Genomic DNA, 13,494 nt, shown 5'->3' on the forward strand with positions numbered 1-13,494 from the left:
TTTTTAAAACATTTTTTTTTATTCAACAGTGTTCGATGCATTATCTAAGAAATTTTCGCGCATCTGGGACCAATATTTTGGTCGTATTTGAGTTTTATATCACGTTGGCAAGCTGTATTTTTACTGATGAACGCACAAAAAATGTCCTTTTCTGTGACACGCAGCTGCCATCCCAAGTTTCCGATTTGTTTGAAAGAGCAATTCTTCTCGTTTAGTTTTCGCGCCACCATTACTCTGTGCGCTGAATGGCTATGAAAGAAAAAGCCTGCAAAAAAGTAGTACCCATGCGCAATTCCATTTGTCGACTGAGACAAGTGACCGTAATAAAGCTATGCCATTGGCGGATTTTTGCCGTCGTCTAGTCGGGCGTGCGAAACTCGGCACAAAACGATGTCAAATTCAGTTTGCTACAAGCCACAAATTCTGCGAACAGAAGAAGAAAAGTGGAGTTTTAAACTTTCAAAAGAGCGCACTAGCTCTGGAAGATGCTGGCAATAGTTCGCTGCCCGTGCCGAGCCCGGCCGGAGTCTCCCCCCGTGACTGCGGTATAGACTTAGCAGATGAAAGTGCTTTTGGCAGCGGCCGGTGTTCATGCAGCATTCCAGCACTACTAATGCAACCCGATGATTTGGAGAAAGTGAAGAAGGAACAAGAAAAACGATAAGACTTTGCTTCAACGCCAGCAACCAAGCGAAAATTGGATTTTCTCGCTCACGCTGATGCGCCCGTGGCTGGCTCGGATGCGTTGTAGACACGCTTCATTATCATAAGCCGCGATTCTGTAATTGCTGTGCACGAAATGCGGAGCACCGGCAATTAAGAAATGGCATTAAATAAATTTTTTCCAATTAAGGATATTCATTTCGTGGGCGATCTACAGTGATGCCGCGTCGACCAAACGTGCAACCCATTCCTCGTGAACAATCTCGAAGCGCGCCACGCGGAGCACCGGTAATCTGCAAACGACGTTTTTCTTTTCTTTTTTTTTTTTTTGATAACAGACCTTTCACACTGGGGCATGCGTTAGAGGCATACCAGCCGTTTACAACCGGTAACCATATGTAAATACTTCACTATATTCCTGAATAAATCGAGTTGTCTGTTTTTCTCAAAACAAACTTTTTGCTCAGCCTGCCTGCCTGTGGCAACAATAAGACTACACTGGGTTTTTTTTTTTTTTTTGCTATAGGAAGCCAAATGCGTTAAGCTTGAAGTGCTGCAAGCAGATTACTACGAGGCGTACGAGTAGATTCTGAATGGAAATATGTAAACAGCAATGGCTCGGCATTGCACTGAGTAATATTTTTCTTTTTTCTCATTTTTCTCAAAAGATGATTTTTGGTCACTTTGCTTGTTCGCTGTATCAATATCTTTGGACCTAGGACAGCTAGAGCTATTATTATTATTATTTTTTTGTAGCACAAAGCTAAATGTATTGAGAATGCAACTCTGAGAGCAGATCTTTTTTTATTTCCAGCTACAATTTTTTTATTTATATTTGCATTTGCTTTTATTATTGATACTGTGAACACAACTTCAATGGGATGTAAAATGACAAATAATTGTTCAATTTCGAATCTGTTTCGAGCATTGCTATTCTTATGAACTGCGGTGTCCAACTATATGTTGTTTGCAACTTTCCCTTCAGCAAGTAAATTTTAATTGTTTCAGCAAACAGTAGAAGGTAATTATCAATTATCTTGGCAACTACTACGTATATACAACATATAATTACATATTTAAGATAAACACAAAGCACAGTGCTTTTTGTCGGACAGCTGTCAATCTTGTTTTAAAGTAAATATCATTTATTATCATCAGCAGCGTGTGTGCTTCACCTTGTCGGGGATGAGCGGCAGGTGACAGTGCTTGCCGTCGACGAGGCCCACGTCTCGCTGCATCTGCGCGTAGAACAGGCCTCCGCGACAGAACAGCCACTCGTTCTCCTGCGCGTACGACCACACCGACGCGCCCGTCCGCTTCAGGTGGCCGAGCATAGCCCGCAGGCCTGACTCCAGTGACAGGATCTTCTGAACCTCTGCAAGCCGAGGGCACCCGAGAGGCGGTCAGAGACGAGAACTTCCAGTTCGGTTCGATTCCACCAGAAAGGCGAACAGCGATAGCAAGCTAGTAGAACAGTACGGCACAAGTGAGGCTGTTAGTTGCAAACACAAGAAGCAAACAGAGAATGAAGGCAAAAAAAAAAAAAAAAAAAGGCACAGGGCAATTTAACTGTTCATTTTTTAATTGAGATGTAGAAACAATAAAGGGAAATTAAAGGGGATGAAAAAACATCTTCGTACAAGTGGGCGCCGAAACCACGGTACAGCTTAACGGCAGAGCACCACCGCAAGCACGATGCAGAAGGTGCGAGTTCGGTTCACACCTCTAGCAAGTTGGCTCTCCGTAAACTTTCATTTTCCTTTTCCTCATCATTGCTACAATTCAACTTGAAGAATGAACGTGTAACTTATGCACTACTTTCCCTGACTTCATTCTCCGTTTGCTTCGCATGGTTGTAAATAACAAAAAATTGAGTCCCTAGGTTCCCCTTCTCCTCAAAGTATGGAAAGCATACGTTTCACTAAACATAAGTAGGCGTGGCATTAAAGAAGCCAGGAAGGAGCACGGCGTCACGCAGCCAATGCATTGGAAGTGAATGTTCCGTGCTGCCACTGCCTTTAGCATTTCACCGTGTTGAGCTAATTCACAAAAAGAATGTGCGTCTAGGCACCAACCAACCATCTCGCCTTAACTGTTCATACTCGCAGAACTGGCCTCACACGTGTCCCTCCCTCTTTCCCAGCCTTCAGCTTTTAAGTCTTTCATGGCCCCAGCGTTCCTTCAGGATCTTAAGAAGAAGCTTTAGCTTGGGGGCTCCCATCTGGATACATAGAAGGAGAAATCATTTTTTTTCAGCAACTATTGCACTAAATTTTATGAGGTTTGTTACATATAAAAGAAAAAGTTAAAATATAGTGACTGCTGGTAGCAAATTTTTTATTTAGGCCATAAATTTTTTAATAAACATTGCTGAAAATAGCTAATTTTCAACAATACCATGAAGTTTGCAACTCTACCTAAGCAAAGAAAAAAAGATATCACAATTCTGTAAATTGCGTCTAATAGTACATCTAAAGTGGACAAAACTGACGCATTATACATTACTCTCAAATAGACCCCTAATATGCAAGTAGGACTTTTACAAAACTCTTGTAAACAATGTAACAAATTGACGTAAGCTATAAATTCATATATCGAAATTGTCTGTTTTGGATGCTCTAACGGATGCAGTTTACAAAAGTGCGATAGCTGTTCTTAATGCAGAGCTACGAATTAGTAAACTTCATGCTTCTATTTTTTTCAAGCTTACCAATATCTGAAAATGTCTTAAAAGAAATTCAGGCATTAAATCAATATTTCACTTCCAACAGTCACCAGAATTTAACGTTGTCTTTGAAATGCAATAAATTTCATTAAAATTAGTTCAGTGGTTATCTTGGAAAAGTGTTTCTGCATTTTACAAGCACAGTTAAACCTTGATATAACGAAGTCAGTAAAATTGGCAATTTGCTTCGTTATATTGAAATATCATTGTATTGAAATTCAACCTTTTATGCAAGTACAGTCATCGGTCGATATGTTTTTGGACAAAAAGGGGCCACAGAATTTTCCAAATTCTCGGGCAATCGAAAAAAGCAAATTTGAAAGCGAAAATAATTTATTTTGATGAATTCGGGAGTTGGCGATGTATGATACAGTTTCGTTCTATGTACCTCAATGATATCTTCTCAGCGGTAAAAATTAAGCGAACACAACCATGCTTTCAAGATTCCAAATTTATTCACGCTTAACGTCCATCGTTGTCACTGTCAGAAAGCTTGTTATGGCAGTCTAGACAATCACGTAGTTCTCCACGTAGTTCACGGCAATTGATATTTCCCATTTGTTTAAATAAAACAAATGCTTCAACAAGCACTTTGCCAGTTCGTCTTGTGAGACACAAGCAAGTTTTTGGAACGGCAAGAACATGTGACAGGGATTTCTTGTCGCAAGCTTACCATATAGTATAACAATTTCAAATGAATTTTTAAAGCAGTACGCTGTGGTTGATCTTGCGGCAACAATGGCACTGATGCTGGCTCTGACGGTGTTCAATGCAGCGAACGCAATTTCAGTTTTCTATCTGAATTTAATGTGCAGGCGATATTCAGAGCCACTGTCTTTCAACAAAAGGTGCGCATTAAAACTGGGTGAATAGAGTAAATAAAATCATGACAATAATGATATGGAGGAGAGTTGACACTCACCGTGCAAATGCCTGGCCAGGTCACCTTCGAGGGTGGCATCACTTGTCATGGCCGCATCGAGCGGGCCCCCTGGAAATCGCACAACAGGTAAACCATCACCAGTTCAGCCTCAAAGGCCAACCGCAATGAAATTTTGAACCATGTTATAAGCCTATTTTCAGATAATAAAGGAAAAATCAGACATCCACTCGTTCGTAGCAATTTCTACAAAGGAAACCCATACGGGTTCCTCGAAAGAAAAGCCTCACAGTTGAAGAAAAATTCGTCCTGGTCCGGGACTCCAACCCGGGACCACCGCTTTTCCGGGGCAGCCGCTCTACCATCGGAGCTAACCACGCGGCTACTAGATGGCAGGGCGAAGTTGAATTTGTCGACAACACAAAGCAAAGGCAAGAGTTTGACATAATAGTTCTGGGGAAACCCGCAAGGTGGAGAGAATTAATAAAGGAAAAATCAGACATCCACCCGTTCGTAGCAATTGCTACAATAATGAACTATAATGTAGATGTCTTTTATGCATAGTTTTACACTTGAAATATGAGTAGATGTGTCACGAAAGGCTGACAAAAACGAATGCTTTTTGTACAGAAATTATGGATGGAAAGAAAAAAGGCCACAAAACAAAATATCACAGCCATTATCATATACCAGAAGCAACGCATGACTCTGAAGGCACTGCTTTTGAGCCTGCAGCTGCTCATGATGAGCTGCAAAATCTCGGAGGCAAAGTTCTGACACAGTGGAATCTGGCCAATTCGAATTTTGGGTTTATTCAAACTGACACTGTAGTCCTGTCAATATTACATGTCTAAGGCCACAACGCATGGAAAATTGTCAAGCAGACGGTATCTGTGAAACAGGTTCAAAGCATGCGAAGCACTGTAGGTCAATTTTTGTGGCAACAGGGGCACCACATTTGCTCTAAATTTTACAATGTTTCTTTTAAGACGGCAATGCATTCCCGTGGTGAGCATAATGCTTCCGATGACCTTTCTGCACACATATAACAGGTAGGAAGCATGCTTCCCACCGCCTCTGAAAGGGTCAAGGTGGCTGTCCAGCAGGCGGCTAAGTGGCCTGTTGCACCGAAATTAACCAAAGGTTAGCGGCCTCCGGGGCAATAACCATACCGTGTGCAACGGCACCGGCAGAGGGGTCAGCCCCGACCACCTCGACGATGACGCGGTCGCCGTGAGAAAGTGACAGGGCGTCGCCATCAGGGGGCGCCACCAATACCCTAGGCGGGATGCCGCTCTTCAGAAGCTGCCGTTCGGCAGGAATCCCAAACTCTGCGGTCACCCAGGCCTGGAGCTCGGCGAAGGTGACGCCCAAGGCACTGGGCCTTAGCTGTCCCTGCAAAAGACACCATGACAATAGATGTGACAAAGCAGCAATAATCGAAAATAGTTGACAAGTAGAGCCTTAATTAGCATGCACGACTTACTTCTCTGTATACCACTGCACCTTGGCACACCTCTTTCTTCTACCACTTCATTATTGTACTTGTTTCTCTGTAGCGTATATTTTTGTACAACATAGTTTCCTGTTGTTTACAATCTTGTTACCATTGCATCCCTCACGAGTTTCCCTGCTTCTGAGTAATAATTATCAGTTATGACCAACTACTACCCTCTGGTTACGGGTCTCAAAAGGCATAGTAATTTCTTCCGTGAGCTTTTAAAGCTGAAGTAATTCATTCATACTTATTCAATAGCTATTCAAAGGAATAGAATGCATTTTGTTAACTCTTGCACTGAGCAAACACCTCTTGTGGGATATATATGCACTTCATTAATGATGGTTTACCTTTTGATGCAGCATACAAGCAGCAGCAAAATTGGAACAGCAAAGACTGACAAGCAACACATTGTTTTCAGATCATGATTACTTTTTTACTGGCACTGCCTTCGCCAATTTTGCCTGCTTCAGCAACTTGTCCGTATAAGCTTTCTCTAAGCATGTACTACCACACTTGGCATCCTCTCATGATTGGAAGATTTCCAACCGAGGTTATGTAGACTGATGAGCTAAACTTTTTTGCAGACACTATTTTTTTTTAAACTTGAAGCAAGATTCATAAAATTGTAACACGAGCCCAAATTTGCAAACTCTACAGAAAATTCGGAAGAGTTGGCAGACATGTAAATCTGTTCGTATGCAGGTTGACCTCTCTAAGTGAAAAGTGTGGTTGGACAGTGACAAAGAAGTGGTGAAGGACCAAGGAGCTTGGCTGGTAGCTGGTGTCACCACAAGCTCGTAGGTGTCTAGATCTGGGAAGAGAACTTCACTCTAGCAGTATAATAGCTGACCGATAAATCGGACACTGATAATCAGGACATCTTTCGATAATTCGGACAGCTTCGCGGCACCCCCAATGGCCCCATAGACTTAATGTGTAAAGACGACTAATATTTCGGACAGCCGCCAGCTCAACATTCGGTTATCCAGACTCCGTCCGTAGCTGTAGCGTACACCGCCTCTGCCAACATTATCTCCTCTGGAAACCTCGACAAGACATCAAGTATGGCCTTAGAGGCCCGAGGCATCAAGTGTGGCCTCAGAAATTACACATTAGATGGTAATCTCTGAGGCATTGCCTTGTACGCATCATTATGCCTCAGAGATTTAACTAAAAATGCTGATCTTGGAGGTTTTGCCTGAATTACAGATCGCAGCAACATCGCAATCATCATATCCTATTCCGGCAACCCCGCACATGGCCTGCTCTAGCCGTTCTGTTTGTTGAGTTTGCCTTTCGGACGCCGTTCCGCTATTCTGTGCTTGTTTGTTTAGTTTGCATTCCAGACAGCGCTGTGCTGGCTCCAAGAAGTCTTTGTTCTGAACTTATCGACAAGCCACGTCAAACGGCGCCAGTGGTGCCCTCGCAGCCCGACTCGGAATGAATCTCGAGTCGCAGTGCAAATGACTCCACAACTGAAGAGCCTGAACCTGCCACCTACTACAGCGTGCCCAAATGCAGATGTCATTGATGACCTGCTAGGCTGCGGCGTGCCAATTTCTGCTGTTGTTACATTTGAAGACTTTGCAGACGTCGACAGCGTGGTGTTGTGTGCCAAACTGAACGATGACGAAGTAATTGAGCAAGCTCTCCCACCATCAAACATTAACTAACTCGGATGACGATGATGTTGCTCCAGAGCCTTCACATGTGGACTCGAGCCTTTGCAGTCCTTGCATTGGCGTACAGCGTCAGCAAAAGACTGGCAGAAATACAGGCGTACTTGGTTGCACGTAAGCAGAAGTGTGTGCAGCAACGAATCGTTCACTTATTCCTTGCACAGGGGCCTATATACAGTCAACGACTGAATTTTCGGACGCCCAAATTTTCGGGCATGCCCGATATTTCGGACGTCTTCGCGGCACCGCCACGAGCCCCATAGAATCAATGTATAACGACATCTGAAGTTTCGGACGCTCGAACCCCCCACCGTCCAATTTTCCGGACTTTTTGACGCGACGGAAGGTCATTTGGCTCCTCGTGCAGCGCCCTTGCACAGGAAATAGACTTGCAGCCGAAGCATATCACCGCTTTGAACCACAACTACCCAAATCTAGCCGTCACACACCGATTTGGTCTGGCCACGCTGGCTATGTTCATCGCCGCACTTTCGCTTCCGCCTCCGGCGGAGTTTCCGGAGCGACGCCATTTCATTTGTTTGCGTAGGCCACGTTTTGGCTAGCGTGGTGTGTGGTTGTGCTGTTGTGTCAAGTGTGCTCTGCGATGCTAGGCCTAGGTGATTCGACGCTCGTCTGTGAACTCCACTGTTCGCAACTTGAGAATTTCGCTTGCCTTCGATGGCTCCCCACTCCGTCTTCGTCGACCTCGCCGATGGCATCGAAGCGCGGAAAGCAGTACCGTCGGTTAACGATGGAGAAGAAAGCCGCCATTATAAAGCAAGTCGTGAGCGGCCCATCGCAGGCTGACGTGAGCAAGGAGTTCGGCATGGAGCAAGGAGTCAGGTTGTGGGAGATTCAGAAGACTCCGATGTTGAAAATGAGGAGCCAATGCCTGCACCGCCTACAAGCGCCGAGTTGACGCGAGGATTGTTGACTCTTTCATCGGTGTACAGTGCTGACATGACCCTTGCTCAGATCGAGGTGAATATGATCGCATGCAACCGGAACGCCGTCCAAACAACAATCAACAAGTTCTTCAAGCCACTGCAGCAATAAAACCGGCTGCCCGATGATGCACATGTACATAATAAACCGGCAGTCGGCTGCATACAGAGTTTTTGAATGCGTATTTTTATAGCCACTTCACTGATGCTTTGGCAGGGTTGCGGAAACCTGGTACTTCGCCCTTTACCTCTAGATCCGAGAAAAAGAAAAAAAAGTGCGTTTTTTGCATGCATTCATTTTTTCCGACTGCCTGAATTTTCGGATGTTTTTACGTTCCCTAGAGGGTCCGAAAAATTGGTCGTTGACTGTAATTAAATTATCTTCTTTGGATACCTTCGTCTTTTTTTTCGGACATTCGATAGTTCGGACTTATTTACGTTCTCCATGGAGTCCAAATTATCTGTTGTCAACTGTAACACTTAACTGCTGTCTTACATGACCTTCATAAAGCCATGAGGGTGCTCTTAAATGCCAAGTCAAGTACACCATTAATCTGTTCTGTTGCTGATGTTTCCAATGTTGCTGAAGGTTCAAGAATTGTGTTCAAGACCTATGTTCAATGAACGAATAAATTGATGCCTGAAAGGAATAGCCTTTACATAAGAAAAAATCAAAGTAAATGGCAAATACAAAAAATTGGTGAATAAAAAAAACAGTAACACACACACAGGGACACCAGAACTCCCTGAGTCTGCATGGTGCACAAAACCCAGCACAAATGGCCAAATGCGAATGTCATGTGCCAGCTCAGTGGTCAGCAAGTCCATCTCCCAACTGCATTTTGCCAGAGGGGCACGAGTTCGATCAACAGTGATGAATGATGGGCAAAGTTTCTTTTGTTTGCCAAATGGTAAGGATGAAGGTGAGAGCAAAGAGGCGGCCTACCAACACTGGCATGTTAATGATGATGGCACTGTAACGGAAAGGATGGACAGACACAGACAGATGGAAAGGCACAGCCAAACCCAGTTTCGAGCTCTTAAAAAGGCCAACTGTAATAAAATTTCTCTTTGTCTCAATTGCTCATAAATGAGCAGCATACACAGCACAACCTCAGTGATACCATTGATCCAATCTCATACAATGGCCTCCAAGATTTACAACACATTGAAGGCGCTGCTCACGCCCACACTGGTTCTTGACATCCCAGGTTCCATCATTTCCAATGACCACTAGTGGCTGCAATTTTTTTGTTAGTTTTAGTATAAAAAAATTACTTTGGAAAGCTTTTTAAAACCCATCTGCTTGCATCTATAACGTAAAATTTTGCACTGCAGTTGAACTTTGCACGGAGGCTGCCTTATGTGCACAGCATCTAAAGCTAAGCTATGTGGTCGATAATTTTGCTACAGTGTGCCTTTAAGCGTTGTTCCTGCAAAAGAGATTGCACAAGCGACTTACTTGGCGTCCATCAGAGGTGACCACTCTCACGAAGTTTGGTCGCTCTACAGACGAAGGCTGAGCCAAGGTGAGTGGTGTGTTGGAGACCACGCTAATGGGCGACACGGCTGACGCACCGGACACAGTGGAATGGCGGTCTCTCTCAGGCGACCCACTTCCGTGCTTCCTCCTGGACGTGGTGGCATGAGTCTGTATCCGCTCGAGGAGCCGGCGCTCCGTCTCGCTGACACCCAGCTCCTCCTTGTGCAGCGTCTGGAATGGCAAGGCACAAAGATGGCAACAAACTCGTACTTACAGCCAGTATTCCTGCAATAAAATCTTGTCTTGACCCTTCATGACCTCACTTGCAGATGAAAACTAGCCAACGTATGTCTTTGTCATGTTTGCCATTATATTAGCAACCCTGAGCTACCCGTTACCTCCGCCCCACTAATCCCACTTGGGAGCGGGGGGGGGGGGAGTGCCCTATACGAACATGTGAGAATATCACAAATACTTTAATGTTCCCATGCATCATACAGTGCATGTCTTACATGATCATATATTACACTCAAACCTCATTATAATAAAATAATGGATATGCCAAAGCAAATGCAATTCCACTTGATATTCGTATACAAATCTATCAACTTAAATCCTCGTTAACGAATTAAAATTGTTATGCCAATAGATAACACGAAGATTTGTCACTGAACTAGATTTGTCAGGACTCGACTTCAGGACCAGACTGTTGCGTGCCAGGCATACCACTCATTTGTTGTGGTAGTTGACTTTCATGTCGAATGCACTGTCCAGCAACACTGGTCTTTGTCACTACCGCACATTTGGCACTCGTGTAACTAGGGGTGTTCGAATACTCGAATATTTGATGTCCAATCGAATAGTGAATGTCTGGATTGAATATTTCATATTCAATCTTTCGAATATTGGTACCTTTGGTGAATGACCTGGCCATGGTCAATGCCTGGACGCCTCGTAGCGTTTCTACATTGCACAATATCTTTCGGGTCAAGGTTCCACCAGATCGACCCGACCGTATGAAACGATTCATCATCATCATCATCATCATCATCATCATCATCAGCCTGGTTATGCCCACTGCAGGGCAAAGGCCTCTCCTATACTTCTCCAACTACCCCGGTGATGTACTAATTTTGGCCATGTTGTCCCTGCAAACTTCTTAATCTCATCTGCATACCTAACTTTCTGCCGCCCTCTGCTATGCTTTCTTTCCCTTGGAATCCATTCCGTAACTCTTAATGACCATCAGTTATCTTCCCTCCTCATTACGTGTCCTGCCCATGCCCATTTCTTTTTCTTGATTTCAACTAAGATATCATTAACTCGCGTTTGTTCCCTCACCCAATCTGCTCTTTTCTTATCCCTTAACGTTACACCTATCATTCTTCTTTCCATAGCTCGTTGCGTCGTCCTCAATTTAAGTAGAACCCTTTTCGTAAGCCTCCAGGTATCTGCCCCGTACGTGAGTACTGGTAAGACACAGCTGTTATAAACTTTTCTCTTGAGGGATAATGGCAACCTGCTGTTCATGATCTGAGAATGCCTGCCAAACGCACCCCAGCCCATTCTTATTCTTCTGATTATTTCAGTCTCATGATCCGGATCCGCAGTCACTACCTGTCCTAAGTAGATGTATTCCCTTACCACTTCCAGTGCCTCACTACCTATTGTAAGCTGCTGTTCCCTTCCGAGACTGTTAGACATTACTTAAGTTTTCTGCAGATTAATTTTTAGACCCACCCTTCGGCTTTGCCTCTCCAGGTCAGTGAGCATGCATTGCAGTTGGTACCCTGAGTTACTAAGCAAGGCAATATCATCAGCGAATCACAAGTTACTAAGGTATTCTCCATTAACTCTTATCCCCAATTCTTCCCCATCCTTTCTTTATTGGGATTTTGTTGGTTTCTTTATGGAGGACTACGGTGGCTGTGGAGCCGCTATAGATATGTTTCAGTATTTTTACATACGGCTCGTCTACACCCTGATTCCACAATGTCTCCATGACTGCTGAGGTTTCGACTGAATCAAACGCTTTCTCGTAATCAATGAAAGCTATATATAAAGGTTGGTTATATTCCGCACATTTCTCTATCACCTGATTGATAGTGTGAATATGGTCTATTGTTGAGTAGCCTTTACGGAATCCTGCCTGGTCCTTTGGTTGACGGAAGTCTAAGGTGTTCCTGATTCTATTTGCAATTACCTTAGTAAATACTTTGTAGGCAACGGACAGTAACAATTAACAACGGATGAAACGATTAACAGTACGCAAATGGAGGGAACAAGAAAAGCAATGCCTGTAGAAAGCACGGAAGCTTGTGAGAAGATCGGGCCAATTAGCCACTAGAAGGAATTCCGACAAGAAGCGGATATGCAAGTTCAGCATTCACGCATGCAGATTCATGCAGTTGGCAGCTTTCTACCCACATGGAAGCACACAGATGAACTTCACATGCGCGCTCGCGGTAGTCGCTGGCTGGTCGACTGCAGACCCCAATGCTACTTCAACGGCCGTCAAGCTGACCCGTACGCGTGATCTCGTCTCCAGTCACTGATGAACCATCCGTAGTGAACACTAGCAACATCCACTGGTACACTGGCATCCGCGATGGTTTGCGACTCCTTATCACATCGGCCAGTGGAGAATTTTCGTCACTGCCACACCACCATGGTGGAAATGGTGCAGGTGGAGGTTCCGTATAAAGTCCAAGTGCGACAAGATCGCGCCTCGCACGCCATTTGCTGTGGGCACGAGGGAAAACATGCGAGGGCGAACCGAGAGGGATGGTGGCTTGATTCCCGTCGTACTCCCTTGTTGCCAATGTTGGAGATGATGTGATCGGGAGCAGACTAGGAAGGGGGGCGTAGGCAAGCGCGTGCTGGAGTCTCCTTCCTGCTCCTTCTAAGCTGGATGAGAAAGGAGGGTGGGCGCTGCTTTGCTTGCTGCAGTTCGGTCTCGGCTTCCCGGACATCCTTGATTGTCATTTTTGTGGCACGTGACATTACAGTAGCTCGTGGCACATTGAACTTTCGCCTTCAGCTCGAGTTTGATCGAAAATGGTCCATGGAAGTGAGAGATCTTGCTCGAAATAACCGTTTCATGGTTTTCAGAATTCGAATTCGGGTGAGGTTTTCTCTATTCAAATACACAGGACTTCGCCGGGGCCAACGGAGCAGTTCGAATTATCCGTCGATTTGAATTAAAAGAAATTTCAAATTGTCGAGGTTTTACTGTACTGTATGCCTCATAATCATATCATGGTTTTGGCATCTAAAACCTGTGGGGATGCGCGACTCATGCATCCCCTGATATATTGTTTTCCCGCATAGCTCCCGTCTTCTGTAACCCGGCTTCGCCGCGTGGCTTGGTGCCCGCGGCAGTCGATGTGGTTGAAGCACATTGCGAGTGTGGCTCTGCCAACGCCACCTAACGGCGGGGTTACGTAGGTGCAAAAAGGAGAAGGCTCTTTGGCTCGGGGTCGGCAAGCGGCGTGTATGTTCTGTGCGTGTGCCGATCCATGCTTCTGCGAGACCGTCTCGTGAGGCCTACACAGGGAATCAACGAACACGATCGTTCGAACACACCACCGTTCACATGACCGTACGCGCAAACGATTAG

General features: G+C 44.7%; 1 protein-coding gene across 3 annotated transcripts in view; it reads right to left on the minus strand.

Moving 5' to 3' along the window:
• Positions 1-13,494, minus strand: part of LOC126517969 (deubiquitinating protein VCPIP1-like) — an 84,235-nt gene that overhangs the window by 9,099 nt on the left and 61,642 nt on the right. For all 3 annotated transcript variants that reach the window (XM_055064423.2, XM_050167795.2, XM_050167794.3), the window contains exons 11-14: positions 9,855-10,106; positions 5,441-5,663; positions 4,311-4,379; positions 1,839-2,038 (exon numbers count right to left, since the gene is read on the minus strand). In XM_055064423.2, the coding sequence (XP_054920398.1) occupies positions 1,839-2,038; positions 4,311-4,379; positions 5,441-5,663; positions 9,855-10,106 (744 nt within the window). The remainder of the gene's footprint in view (positions 1-1,838; positions 2,039-4,310; positions 4,380-5,440; positions 5,664-9,854; positions 10,107-13,494) is intronic.

This window comes from Dermacentor andersoni, chromosome 11, assembly GCF_023375885.2.
Source record: "Dermacentor andersoni chromosome 11, qqDerAnde1_hic_scaffold, whole genome shotgun sequence".
In the NCBI taxonomy this organism is placed as follows: Eukaryota; Metazoa; Arthropoda; class Arachnida; order Ixodida; family Ixodidae; genus Dermacentor; species Dermacentor andersoni.